The 15,786-nt window shown below is 36.2% G+C and overlaps 1 protein-coding gene across 2 annotated transcripts in view; it reads left to right on the forward strand.

Annotated features, from left to right (window-relative positions):
- pias1b (protein inhibitor of activated STAT, 1b) overlaps window positions 1–15,786 on the forward strand; it is a 127,337-nt gene that overhangs the window by 46,708 nt on the left and 64,843 nt on the right. The window contains exon 2 of one of the 2 annotated variants that reach the window (XM_051920319.1): window positions 11,586–11,750. The exons of the other annotated variant lie outside the window; for it this stretch is intronic. Coding sequence (XP_051776279.1) covers window positions 11,697–11,750 — 54 coding nt within the window. The 5' untranslated portion in view covers window positions 11,586–11,696. The remainder of the gene's footprint in view (window positions 1–11,585; window positions 11,751–15,786) is intronic. 2 annotated transcript variants of the gene reach the window in all.

The following is a 15,786-nucleotide window of genomic DNA, read 5'->3' on the forward strand; positions in this document are numbered from 1 at the left end:
TTCAAAACGGGACGCGCAATTTCATTCTCAAACGCGGCACGATTCCGTATTTTAAAGGACGGGTGGCAACCCTACAGTGCCAGGTAACCACCCATACAATCAGATTGTGATTCAGACTAGGAATGCAATGAATGTAATTACCCCGATCTACATAGAAGGCGAAAGTCTTGCAACATTCAAAGATGATGGTTTGGGATAATTAGTACTTATTAAGTACAACATTGAACATAAAAGAGCTTATGAAGCCTTGAACCGAAAAAAGCAAGATCTCAGAGATCGTAAAAAAAAAAAGGAGGTAATGTCGTTTTACTCGCTGTAGATTTTACTCAAACATTACCAGTTATTCCACGAGGGAGACCAGCAGATGAACTCAACGCGTGTTTAAAATCCATGCTTCTCCCACGGTCGGTTATATGTCGCGTGTTCTCGGGTAGGTACACCAAAAAATTTATACATTTAAGCATGTAATGGGCAAAGAAAAAATGAGGTATACCCGAAGGCACTGCAGTAGTACTCAATGTAACTTTACTTCTTAAATGTTAATGTTTTACTGTTTAATAATTTATACGCTTCTTATATATTGTTCAAATTCTTTTATGAAAATACCAGTGACAGCGCAATGCACGATAACATGGAGTGAATACACCATACGCATCTGCCCACGGCCGCCCTGGTGTGCGCAGATAGGAGTTGATTCTAAAATAAAATAAACATAAAAGAGTAATACATTCATCACCCATAAAGCGGATAGCAGACGTGACGTATTATATGTCTACCACATTTCAAGTCAATACGTGAAACGGTTTGCAAGCTACATGTGATTTAAAATCCTGGACAGACCAACGAAAAGCCACGGTAGCAAATTATTGAAGAAGATTTTACTGTTTAATAATTTATATTTATATGAAATGTGCTTCTTATATATTACTTCATATTCTCATATGATAATGATGTTAATGTTGTTTATATTGATTTCTATGTTATTGTAAGTGCATCTATGTGTGTTTATGTATGTATGTGTGTGTGTGTATATATATATATATATATATATATATATATATATATACACACACATATTTTATATATATATATATATATATATATATATATATATACACACACACACATTTTATATATATATATATATATATATATATATATATATATATACACACACACATTTTATATATATATATATATATATATATATATATATATATATATATATATACACACACACATTACATATATACAGTAATCCCTCATCTATCGCGGGGGTTACGTTCCAGAGCCCCCCGCGATAGGTGAAAATCCGCGAAGTAGCGACCTATATTTATTTTATTATTTATACATATTTTAAGGCTTTATAAACCCTTCCCACACTCTTATAAACCTTTCTCACTCTCTTGTTAACCTTTCCCACACTCTTATAAACACTTCCTATGCTCTTAAACACTTTCTGCATTCTTAAACACCTCAGACCAACACTGCACGCAGCGATCAGACGTCAATGTGTCTGCACTCGCTTTGTGAAGGGGGGGCAGCTGAACTCTCAGCAGAGCAGAAATGGACTTTGTGCTGCTTCTGCCAAAATGCCTGCTTGTCGCTCTGCGCGTTCGGAAGGAGGAGGAGGAATGGGGGTGTGTGAGGGCTGAACGTACGTTCGCTGAAACACCACCAGAACCCGACCCCGAAGTCGCACGCTCCTGCCACTTCGCATTGTCAAGGGGGTGGGGAGCTGAATGAACGCTAAGGAGAAGTGGACTTTGTGCTGGCTTTGTGCTGCTTGTCGCTCTGCGTGTCAATAATTTAAAAGCCTGTACAATCGGGCTTTTAGGTGTACATCACCTATTTTCCTGTCTCACTGTCTTGTCTTGCGTGAAGTTAAAATGTTTTATAATAGTGAGATGTTACTCATATCCTTAGCCTGACATCCACATATCATATGTGTTAACAAAGTGTGTTTTATAAGTTTACATGTGTTTAAAGCATGTGGGATGGATATTTTAAGGCTTAAACTATAAAAATGTTTATTTATATGGTCTTTCTATATCGCGGATTTTCTCCTGTTGCTGATGGGTCTGGAACATAACTTCCGCGATAGGCGGGCAATCACTTGTATGTAAAACCCGCGAAGTCGTGAATCCACGAAAAGTGAACCGCGAAGTAGCGAGGGAATACTGTATATATGTGTGTGTGTGTGTGTGAATATATATATATATATATATATATATATATATATATATATATATATATGTATATATATGTATATGTATATGTATATGTATATGTGTGTGTGTGTAACCCCTAGGGGGCTTCACTCGCCAATAACCCCCCTCCGTCTCTGCCACTCGCATATGTGGATTTCACTTTCACCAAACAACAAATCTTTTAATTCTCACATATAGGCCTCTTCATTGGGAAGAAACGATACTTTTCCCTGATGGCAACACAAATTAGACAATCTACAAGTCTCTAATTTAAAGTTTAAAGCCAAACAATATCTACATACATCTGTCATATCACCTATGTCCATATATTCGATTTCTTTTTCGCTGTTCCGTTATTTCACCGATTAATTTCCATTTGTTAGCGCTAATGCGATGTATATTGTAAGTTTTTTGAGTTTCGAATTTTACTACTTTCATTATCTCTAACCTGCTCACCAACGTTTTTGAACCTCTTTACGACGTTCTACTTTATCTTCTGCTCTTTGCCTTTTATTTCCGACCCCGCTCAGAGCGCAGAAACTGTGTCTGACAATAGCATTCACACGAATGAGAAGTGATTGGACCATGGGCGTGGTTGAAAATGTTTGAGAGGAGGGCCTGGACTTGGTAGAATCTCTTGGCAAAAAGTCTTGCCTCGCGGGACCTGAAATTATCTCAGAGAGTGTGTCGTCCCAGGATTTTTTTATATATGTTTTATGTCCTTAACTGTGCTTAGCTTTTCAAAAATATGCCATCAATGAAACTGTAGTTTTTCATTATTAATAAAATGTACTGAAAGGTCTTAACTTGCAAAATTGGACTAGTTACTTTACGGTAACTGAAATGAGCATATATTTAGTGGAAGAGAGTGCAATATTATAATTGTAATTAAAACGTTCAAGTAGCTGAGAAGGAAATAGAATGTGTAATTATGGCAAATTTCTCATTGCGAATGGACCAAATTGCGGGTAGAGTCTTCTTTGCCTTGCCAGGACACGATGTGACTCACGATTGTATTTCAGTTTTATAAGCTCTTTTTCTGCTTTATCCGGAGAACTAAAAATGTAGAACTTGCCTTGAATATCCACTCTGTTTAGCAGGATACAAGAGGCTGTATCAGATTTCGGCTTTGCATAAGTGCTGTTTAATGCTGTGAAATGCAGTACATATATTAGGAGTTGAAGATGAGAAATCTGAGAAAATACGAATGCGGTTATTTTCAAATATGATCTTTTGTTTTAGTCTGACAAGTGACATCAAATTTACTTTAGACTGTAGTTTGTCGAAACGAATAATAAGCCTTCTAGGCTTTGAGGCATTCGATCTTTTATTCTAAACCTTACTCTCAATTTCCTGTATTTTTCCTTAATTTTTTCTAGCATGTGTTTAACGGTTGCCTCAAATTGATTTGCTTAAATGTTTCTCCAGGTCTTTAATATCCTGAAGCTTATTCTCTTTTGTCATGTTTATGTTCTTTAAATATGTCCTTTATATCTTTCCTTATATCCTTTATATCTTTCCTTATATCCTTTGTAACCTTCTCTATATTACTCTTGATCTCATTTATGTCCCCCGCCTATTGTGGTAATCATTTCCGTTCGGACTGCTTGTTTCAGTCTTCTCCAGGCTCCACAGGCAGAGTAGCAAGCCCGTTTGGAGTCCACACTGTCGACTCGCAGGAGCTAGTTCACAGCGTGAATAGTAAGGCCATGCTCCATTCCTTTGAACCTCCTGGAATCAACAAGTTCTCCTGGCCTGATTCACTTGCAGTTTCACTCCCACTTTCACTCTAGACTGGATCTGATTCTGTAGCATCAAGTTCTGGGAGATGTGTTCTTTTGCCTTTGTGTTCCAGGTCAGTTCCTGCCAGGGTATAACTTGAACTTGAGGCCTGTTTAGGCTTTGATTAACTTTTAGCTGTCTTCCATTTCTTTCTGAGCCTTCTTTCAGCTACTCATGCTTGTATATACTGGCATATACTGTAATTAAATCCCCTCGGGTTGAGTAAATACAGGATTCCTCAGGATGATGGTAGTTAAAATAAATAAATAAATAAATTTAAAAAGAAAAAGGGTAAAATAGCACTGCTGCTAGCCTAGGCTGATGAGAGTGCTATAGTGGTTGTGCCCATTAATGGCAATCACTTGACACTTGAATGCCGTGGCCTATTTGAGTATTGCTGCTGACTATGTGCATCTCTTCATAGCTAAAATTTACTTATTTTCACCGTGAAGAGTGTGTGTGTATATAAAATGTTTGTATGTGAATGTTTTTATTGATTTAATGGTACATATTTGTACAGCTATAGTGCTGAATGATTAAATGACTTGACCAGGCTCATATAGTTAATCAGTGCTGACTAATGAGCCTGTAGTCTTAATGAGTCACAGTCTCTACTGCCTTCAGCTTTTTACAAAAATCCACTTTTTCAACACCATATTACACTAGTGTTCCCATATTTAAATGTAAACGGTTCTTTGGTTATTGTACATAGTTTTACACTTGTGCCTTTCATTTGACCAACTGAATGTGTAAGAGTTTTTAGTGTTTTTTTTTTTTTATTAACTCTGCTTGTTCTTTGTGGTTAATGTATTTCTTTCCTGCAAATTATGAATTTCATCTTAAGCCTTAGATTCCTTTTATACTGTACTGCACAGCAGTGAAGGCAGTGAATGTTTAGATTGGCAGAATTATTACATCATTGTGAATCCCATTTAATCAGGTTTTGAAATATATGGGATAACGCTGAGCACAAAGCAGGCAACCAGTGGATAGGGTGCCAATCCATTACATGACCCCTCACACACGGCAATTTGGAAGCATCAGTTAAGCTAACATGCATGTCTTTATGGATGTTGGAGCAAAAATCAGAATAACCAGACTAAATCTCACACAAGGTGCAAACTTCAGCCAGTCATCAGGTGCTACACCCACGGAGCAGTGGTAGGCTGTTTTCTCTGTTTGTAGTGTCTTTTGCATACTTGTATACTCAATATGGTGAGCTCATAGTAAACCTTATTTTTGTTTTGATGTCATCTTGCCTGTATTGGCTTTTGGTCTTTGTTCTTTTCTTGAAATTATTTTGGTACACATGTTTCAAACTATAAAGCGCTTCATATTCTGCATCACAGCATATTTATATATGAGTATTTGATAGAGTGCAATAGGATTAGTTGAAAGACCAAGAGTGGGGAAAAAGAAATAAAAAAGAAAAGTCCTTTTGGGTGCACCTCATAATTTTGTTTTTATTCCTCTTTATTTCTTTTGACATTCTTCCTAGAAATATTGAATTTCTGAATATATTCTGAGGTGGGACAAGTCTAGAAATGTTCCCACTGGTAACTAAATGCATTTTACTTTATTACTAAGTCCCCTTATTATGGTGCCACTAGAAGCAATCCTTAATGTGTAGGATCACTTTTAATATCCTTATGGTGAAAACTTCATGGTATTGGTTTTTAATACACATAAAACATGAAATACTAAAGTGAGTAAAGAACTTGGGGAGAAAAACTTGCTTTTTAGAAAATTATTTTTGAACATTTATAAGAATATTATCCACAACTTCCAAAACTCTAACTGACTTTGAGATTAGTGCTTGAAATAGCAGAGGAGTACTTTAGGAGTCTATAACTAGCAGCATGTATACACCATAGTTACTAGGATATATTATACTATATCTAGTAACATGCACCCCAACCCAACCCATGCCAACTTGTATTTACTTATATGTATCCTTAAATTGAATGAAAATCTTTAGTGTGCTTAATTACAGTCAAAGTAAAAAGTATGTGAACCCTTTGGAATTATCTGGTTTACTGCATGAATTGGTCATAAAAAATGATCTGATCTTCATCTAAGTCACAGGTACTGATATACACAATGAGCTTAAGCCAATGACGCACAAAAAATTCTACTTTTTCATGTCTTTATTTTACAAATGTATTCAACGTTCACAGTGGTAGTGGAAAAAGTAAGTGAACCTTGGGATTTAATAACTGGTTGACCCTCCTTTTGGCAGCAATGACCTCAAGCAAGCACGTCCTGTAACTGCAGATGAGACCTACACATCGTGCGGGGGGAATTTAACCCATTCTTCCCTGCAGAACTGCCTTAACTCTTCCATATTCTTTGGTTGTCTTCTGTGTATGGCTCTCTTCAAGTCATTCCACAGCATCTCAATAGGACTGAGATCTGGACTCTGACTGGGCCACTCCAAAAGGTGGAGTTTGTTCTTCTGTGCTGTGGATTTGCTGCGATGTTTGGGGTCATTGTCCTGTTGTATCACCCAGCCTCTTCTGAGCTTAAGTTGACGGACAGACACCCTCACATTATCCTGGAGAATTGTTGATAAACTTGCGAATTCATTTTCCCCTCAATGATGGCAAGCTGTCCAGGCCCTGATGCACCAAAGCGGGCCCAAATCATGATGTTCCCTCCACCATACTTTACTGTAGGGATGATGTTGATATGCAGTGCCCTTTTTACGCCAAATGAAGTTCTGCTTGTTCCTCCCAAATAGTTCAATTTTGGTTTCGTCACTCCACAAAACATTTCCCAGTACCGTTGTGGAGTGTCCAAGTGCTCTTTCGCAAACTTCAGACATTCAGCAATGTTCTTTTTTGATAGCAGTGGCTTCCTTCTTGGTGTCCTGCCATGGACTCCTTTCTTGTTCAATGTTTTGCGTACAGTTGACTCATGAACAGAGATGTTAGCAAGTTCTAATGACATCTTCAAGTCCTGTCACTCTAGGGTGGTTCTTTACCTTATTGCTGACTTTGAGTTGTGGTCTTGGGGTCATCTTGGCAGGGCACCCACCTCTAGGCAGATTAGCCACAATACCAAATTGTTTCCGTTTATACACAACTTGCCTAACAGTAGACTGATGAATATCTAAAATCTTTGAGATGACTTTGTTACCATTTCCAGCCTTATGTAGATTAGCAGTTCTCGATCGTAGCTCTTCAGACAGCTCTTTTGTGTGAGGCATGATTTCCATCTGGGTATGCTTCTTGTCAAAAGTTGAAACTCATACTTTATAGCGTTTTTTTATCAATCAAAGTAATTCTAGGCCACACCTCTGGACTAATTTCATTAAATGGACTCCAGATGTGCTAAATTCTGACTGCAATGAGCTTTTTAAAAAGTCATTAGCTTATTCAATATGGTCAAACATTCTCTGAAAATCTGTGTATCTTTAGGAAACTGTGTTTGTTCATTATTGTGACTGACGTGAAGATACAGCCATGTTTTATATGGGAATTAGACATAAATATAGATAATTCCTAGGGGTTCATGTACTTTTTACTTTGACTGTAAGCAAGCTGAAATTTATACAGTTGACTGTTATCTGTTCATCAATTTTCTGAATGTTTTCATATTTTGCTAGAAGTGATTTTATAATTCAGCAGCTGCTATCTAGCCATGATTCAGATAGAGAAATCAGCCATTAGTTAATGTAGATGTAGATAAACTACAGATTATCTGTGTTATCAGATTATCAGATTACAGTATTCAATGCAAGATTATGATCAACAGTGTATGACCTGTTTTCAGGATTTTTTTAAATTCATTTTTTGGATTTTTCACTTGGAAATGTATTTTCCAGCACAATCAGTCTCTCTACAGCCACAGAATAGTACCGTTTTCAGTATATACCCAATGTCTCAGAGCCTGGAATGTTCTTATTCATTGTTTTAAATTTGAGCTATTTCAAGGAAAACAAAAACAATAAAATGAAAGTAATTGTTTTGTTCCATATTAATCCAAAACACTGCATTTCATGTGGTCAACTAGAAGATGACAATGAGTACAGATAAGAGGAGTATGTTATATGTAGAGAGGGTCATCACTGGAGTCCTTCAAGGGTCTATCGTTGTACTGCTACTTTATTAAATTTCTTTTAATGGCATAGATTCTGGTATAGTTAGTAAACTTGTGGAATTTGCTTGTGATGCTTAATTTGGAGAGATATATACGGGGGAAACATCAAATATAATTCAAACAGATGTGAACAATTTTCAGAACTGGACAAACACTTGGAAAGGTTCTACACACGGGAAAAGGAGCATCATTTATAAATACAGAATGAGAGGCACTTGTCTAAGCAATGTGCAGAAGCAGTTAAAATCTAACATTTTATTTACCTTTTTATTGTAAAAACTGTTGGAATATAAATCATGAGATGTTATGCTTAGACTATATAATGTATTACTGAGACTGCACCTAGAGTATTGTGTTGCAGTTCCTGCCACCACACTACAAAATAGATATAACAACACTTGAAGCTTTGCAGAGGAGAGCAGCCAGGTGCATCCTAGAACTTAGGGACATGTTCAGCTCTGACAGGCTCAGAAAATTAAACCTGTTTATTCTTAAGTAGAGGAGGCTACCTGAAGACGTACCGTATTTTTTGCTCCATAAGACACACCTGACCATTAGACGCACCTAGGTTTAGAGGAGAAAAACAAGAAAAAAAAATATTCTGAACCAAATGGTGTACTAAGATGTTTAATAAAACATAGCAGAATAATACTTCAACCATGTAAATTCAACAGCGGTATTAAGAAACATCATCACTGTCATTAACAAATAAGGAGAGACTTTAAGGTTCAAGCACTCTTCTAGTTTTATGGAAACCCCAAGAACTCCTCATCGCTAGTGTCAGAATTTATGAAGCTCAGTTGCTCACAATGACTTTGCAGGAGCACGTATCTATTATCACACACGTCTGGACCAATGCTCCCTGAAGTTATATCTCCAGTCTAGTCCCATCTATATTTGTAATGCCACAAAGCCCTTCATCTCATGTTTTGTTGTGGGTTTCCAGTTTGAAAAACGAGAATGCTGTGCAAGCACAGCCCTCGATTCAAAAAATTGCTCTGCATACCCGTTTGTCTCGTCTGACAGTAGCTGAAAGGCAGCTTCAAGAAAGAACAGCCTGAAGTAGTCCAGCGGCTGGTAATCTGTCGAGTCCAACAGCAAGCCATACTGTCTTGTGAAGTCCGGTAGCCAGTTTGGCTCCCACGGATCAATGTCTAGGTATTCCTCCCACACAAACTTTGCCATAGGTGCATCGGCTGCACGAATGCGCTCAGCTGGGGCGGCATCGGCTGGTGTCCCAATCAGCTGATGCCAGTTCTTCACTCTCTTGTTCGATCTCCTGATCACTCTCAACAAAAGTCCGACTCCGTGATAATGCGCAAAACATTTGTTTTCTGCACTCGCTTCGCTCCCTCGTGAGATGTCAATGCTATCTTGCCTTTGTTTACATTTGTTTACATTTTGCAACTCACACACACGCAAGGATTAGATGCCGAGTCAATGAGTCTAATATTTCTCCAAGCACAGAGGGAATACCTGTAACGTAACAGTGAGTTTTGTCGCCCTCTACCCCTGGATGTCGACTTTTGTCAGGTAATACACATCATGGTCTGTGACGCAATATTCGCTCCATAAGACGCACAGACATTTCCAACCTTCTTTTGGGGGAAAAAAAGTGCGTCTTATGGTGCGAAAAGTACAGTAACCTACAGCTTCAAAATTCTCAAAGAGTAGATTCAGCAGTAGATTCTTGAATTTTAAGTGGAATTGTTTTTAAGACTGAAGTCAGGAAGCATTTCTTAATTCAAAGAGTTGTCAGAATCGGGAACAAACTACCATGTCATGCAGTTGAAAGAGAAACTTTGACAACCTTTAAGAAGTATACTGACAAGATATTAGTACAACTATTAGCTAAACAGTCAAGCTTGATTGACTGAATCGTCTTCTCTAATTTGTCAATTTTCTTATGTAATTTCTGTGAATTTTAATACATTTTATTGTTTATAATAAAGATTTCCTAAGCCGCCCAAATGTTTTTATGCATGTAAAATCTCACTTTCTTGTACAGTAGCTGACTTGATATCTTCATCATTGACAGCTCGTTCCAAAGAGGCAGCCCTACAAAGTGGGGAACAAGTGGTAGTCGCATGGTGCTTGGTCTGGAGTAGAGCTCTTTGCTGTATTTTTTTTTTTCTTTTTCTCATTCCTGTTCCCAGCTGATTCCTTTGACTCTATATATTTACATCCTACTTGGACACATTACCCAAAATGATTCATATAACTGTAACATCTACGTTCAGGAATACAGTAAGTGCGCTAACCAGTAATTACTGTTTTGCATCCCCCCCCCCCCCTAAAGCTCCTGTGCATATGCACCACAATGCCTGAAATAATCATCAAACGCTGTTTTTAGAAAAACCAAAATGCCACTACATCCTCTTTTATGGTGAAACCATATTGATTAGAATATTGATGTCAAATTATAAACAGAAAATGACTTGTTTATTTATAAGAGGTGTTTTTGAGAGGTTCATTTGCATTCTAACCTCTTGGTCCTGACTATATGAATAAAGTATACATGCCTGTTATTGTGGATGCAGTAAACTTCAGATCTACACTTTTGCAGAGCAGCCAATGAAAAATCCAGAAAGTGGAATAAAACATTACCATGAAATAGAGTATTCAACAGTTTTTTCTCATTGCATTACCATATTGAATGCTGCAAACACCAAATCAAATCATTGTAATATTGACCAGTTATGATGATATAGACTATATCAGAGTTTTCAAACTCTAAGCCTGGAAGGTCACAGTGGCTGTAGGCTTTTGTCTCAGCCATTTTCTTAATTAGTAAGCAATTACGTCTTTTTCCTTAGCGGCACTATGTTCCATACATTTTAATTGATTTGCTTTTTAAGATTCGGAACCAGTTATTTATTTTCACCTTCGCAAAAAGCCAAGAATGCAAAGTGAGCTAACAAATCACTAGCTAACTCTTGAGTTCAAAACTCAAGTTCCCATAGAGCTACCTCCTTTTTTTGCTTCAACCATGAAACATGTTATTTAATTCTAGAGCCTGTTAGTGCTCTCATTTTTGTCAAAGCGGACAGTTATAAAACTGTTTGCTCACCTACACCTGTCCAGGATTTGAGTTTAACTACATGCTCAACATCATGTTGTCCTCTTTGTATTAGTGCCATTTGTTTATATTTTAAATTACTTTGTTGTTGGAGAATCATTATGCCTCCTATTGTTTCCTTTTTTTCACATAGATATATCCAAGGGACCTCCCAAGTTATGAAGTACTACAGTATTTTAAGTTTCCCTCAATCTGAATAATTTGGGTCAAGGTTATCCTTGAAATGTTAAATGCAGTAGTGATGCTTCATTTCAGGAGTCAACATTCTGGATGCCCCACTAAATGTACAGAGGCCTTTCTCGTGTCTAATTCTTCATAAGGAATGGATTCAGTCCGCCCATAAGTAATCCCTATATTGTCTGCTATATTACACTCCATTATTCTTTGGGTTGTCAATACAATTTTCTTCACAGTAGCAACATTTTCTTCTGTCATCAATGTCGAAGGCCAGCCAGACTGCGGGTCATCTTCGAGACGTGTCCTACCAAAACGGAATTCTTTAGTCCATTTCTTGACTATGGCATATGAAGGGGACTGTTCCTGATACACGTTGGCTAGGCAAGAAAGAACTTCTGAAGGTACATGGTTTTCCGTAGCTTTAGAAATGTAATCATATGATTCTTGATTTTTTTTTTGTTTGTTTTACTAGAAGCTTGTAATTCATATGTTTTAGCACATAGGGGCTAATGTTTGGTGACTTACAAATTAACACCATAGAATACCCCTTTTAAAGGTTTACATTCCAAATATTTTGGTCACTCCTTGTATTGTTTTGTTGTATAGTATACAATTAATATCAACCAATACAAACTATTAAACTGTAATTCAGAGCAAGTACATATCAGAATGGAGCATATGTAGCAGCAAAATAAAACTTTAAATTCATTTTGACATAGGAAAAGAACCATATGTACAGTGTAAAAACTAGAATTGATTGCTTCCTTTCAAAATGTAATGGGTGCATTGTGATAAGCCAGGGGTCCTCAATCACGGTCCTTGAGGGCCGCAGTGGCTGCAGGTTTTTGTTCCAACCCAACTGCTTAATAAGAAGCACTTATTGTTCAAGTAACACTTTTGCTTCACTTTAGTTGTTTCACTCGTTAAGATTTTGAACCCTTATTGCTAATTTTAGTCTTAAACAGCTGTAGTCTTGGTTTTTAATTGCTCCTAATTAGCAATAACATACAAATGACAAAAGAGATCAGCATTTCTCCATTTAGCTTGTTACCATTTACACCTGTGTGCATTTATCATGCACTATTTGGTTTAATTAAATACTTGGAAGGAAAGTGCAGAGAAAAAAGTGAAGGACTGAGAATTACACCTCCATTTTACCTTTCAAATCATTTGGATGATATCCTTAGAAAGGGGAAGAAAATCTAGGATATGAGAATGACCTGACATATCAGAGTTAAAACACTAACAAGCCATGAAATTTAAATTATTGGCAAGAATTGCTTTCTAATTAAGCAACCAGGTTAGAACAAAAACCTGCAGTCAATGCGGCCCTCCAGGACTGTAATTGAGGACCCCTGTGATAAGCTGATGTGCAGCACATTTTCTGTTCTGTTTAAATGGCTAGAGCAATTTAGCTTTTTTTTAATTTAGCATTAAAAGTATGTTATAGTTCAGATGACACTTGCTACAGAATAGCTTCAAATCTCCGCCATTGTTCTTAGTTATTTCAAAATTGCCAGCATTCCATTTGAAATCGTATCCATGTGATAACACAAATCACTCCAGTCCATATGAGTTTATTGCCTGATGCTTGCTCACAGAACATCCAAGTCCCTTTCAAAGATTGTCATGGGGAAGGGAGGTGTAGGGTTATGTTTTGTCGATTCCTGAGAAACCACAGTGCCATAGCATTAGCTACATTGAGAGCTCCTGCTCTAGGGAACTGTTGACTTATACTGCCTGTATTATAAAGCATCCACTGTGGAAGCACATTGTTCACCACTTGACATCTGGAAAGAGTCCTGTCAGCTCCCCAGGACAACACTTATCCCACTTGAAATAGTACAAATGAAATTAATGCTGTTGCAGCATTTGAGCTAATCCTCATTCTTGAGATGTTAAAATAAAACAGCACTTGACACTTACTCTTTGCAGCAAAGGCTTGTGTGGTTTGAAGTGGCAATATTCGGTTCTAATTATTCTCAACCCTAAAGCAATTATGGCTGTAAACGTTTTGTTAAATTGACTGAAATAACAAAGCAAATGTGAACATAGCCATTATTGTTTAAATGCTTATGAATAAGTGTATCAATCAGTTTCAGATCTTAACACAATATGTGCTGTTGCTGCCATCTTACGGATAGCAGTAGTACATTGTGTTTGGGGACTTTTTACATGGAAGTATTTATATTATTATAGTAAGCTATGCTTTTTAATTTTGCTTTTCTCTTTATAGCAGTATAGAGTAAAACAAACACAAGTAAGAGATCTGGATAAATCTAACAACCTTTAGTTTAAATTTTAAGGTCATAAGCAACTGGGCGCTTACTATCTGCCTGCCTCATATTTATATGTTGTAGCTTTGGGACATGTGCATAAAAAAAATCATTAGTAAGATTTTCCACTTAGGACTTAATATGATGTTTGTGAAATATTATCATTGTTAGGTCATAAATATATTTAGCTATAATAACATTGAAGTTATGCCATGGAATTAATAGTGACACCTAATTTAACAAGACATTAGCATTTACAATATGTTGGGGATAAACTAAATTATTTGTATCTATGTCTCAGAAGGAAAATGTTTAATTTGTCATTAGTTGTTAGAGTAATTGATTTATTCTGTGTTTTCTCTTACTCCAAAATTAGACTAGACTGTCAGTTTTTGAAACGGCAATAAAAACATTGAAGGGCATCAAGAACACAATTTATCATGTACTAGTAGTAGTACTGTTACTTGTACATTGTAAATATCCCTCCTCTTAGTACACACTGCATGCAGTTAGATTTTGGTTTGTATCCTATATTATATAATTGTTTATTTACTGTGTTTAAGAATTTAAGACTTTTTTTGATTATACATAAATGAGAAAATATTTGGTTATTTTACTGAAATACAGCAGCATGTACAGTACTTCAGAATGAATAGGACGTTACTTCAGTAACAGCCCATCATTTCACATAGTGCTGCTTCATTTTGAAACATTTTTATTACATGGATGTAAAAATTGCAGAGATATTCAGACATTTACAAGTTGAATTAAACTACAATCTTAAGGAAAATGCTTAAGATAAAGGAAATCATTAAGTTGTATTCCATCTAGCCATTTGTAAATCTCATCAAGGTGTTTAATTTTAACCACAATACTCTTAATTTTTACTTCTGTAGTGCATTTTGCAAAAAAGAGCCATAAAGCATGACTCTAATTTATAAATTTGACACTAAGAGATAATATAAGACCAAGCAATGTTATATGCATACATAAATACACATCCATGTAAGAAGACAGTAACAATAACTGAATGTCAATAGGTTTTTAAACAGGGATGTCTGATAGTTTGTGTTTAAATCATTATTTAAGATCCTTAATTAGTCTCTTGTACTTTAAGTAACTTGATCTTCAAATGTTTGTATCTGATATACCTGTGCCAACTGTATTAAATCTGATTTTAATGTACATGTTCTCAATGTGAAAGTTTTTCTAGGTGTGATCAGTCTGTTTGTCTGTCCATCCACATTAAACAACCCGGCTACCAGTATACCGATTTTGTTGAAATTGAGCACAATTTTTTTTCTTTAAGCAAATTTGTTTGAAAATACCATTTTCTTTGAGATATTTTGAATACATCACAATGTACAGCGTTTTGAAATTTCAAAATCACTCATTGCCTGATTTTCAAACTCATCTGTCTTAAAACAGAGAATCATTCTGTGTGAATTCAATTATGGATTAGTTTACTGTTTCAAATTTACCTTGAGAGGGGTCTCTTTTTAGCTTGTATATTTTATATGTTATTCCCTTTTACTCATCCAGTAGCCGTTGCTGACGGCAAAACAAATGCCCAATACAAGCTATACCAGGTCACTTCCTTTGCTACTTGAGGTAAGTCAACAAAAAATAAGTCGCTTCTCTAGAAATTAATTATGGAATTATGCAAGTATCATTCAGTCAACAAAATATTTATTTTACACTAAAATAGCTACATTTTCTGCACATTAGGTTGATTAAGTATTTCTCTGACTCTTAATATATCGGCAAAGCTCCAGGCTTTTCAGTCATGACTTGAAGCAGCCAAATATTTTACCTTGAGACTTTAACAGTGATATTAACTGTCTTTTCAGTACTTCTTTCAAAAATGTTATACAGAAATTTGAACAATAATTGGTCAAGGACCCTCCACAACTGGCAGCTAATAATAGGACATCAATTGATGAAATTCTACCTCTCATGAATAGGAATCTGCTGTTTTATTAAAGCTGTTGAGCAACCAAAAACTTATTCAGGCTACATTTTTAACTACTTGACATTGTAAAGTACAGTTAAAAAGAGTGTATTTATTGTAGTCTGCCAATTCATGCAGTTGCATTCTGTTATTGCTGTCATTTTTGAATATGCACGACATTACAAAACTATTTATAAAAAATGTGAAAAC

This window comes from Erpetoichthys calabaricus, chromosome 17 (genome assembly GCF_900747795.2).
Source record: "Erpetoichthys calabaricus chromosome 17, fErpCal1.3, whole genome shotgun sequence".
In the NCBI taxonomy this organism is placed as follows: Eukaryota; Metazoa; Chordata; class Cladistia; order Polypteriformes; family Polypteridae; genus Erpetoichthys; species Erpetoichthys calabaricus.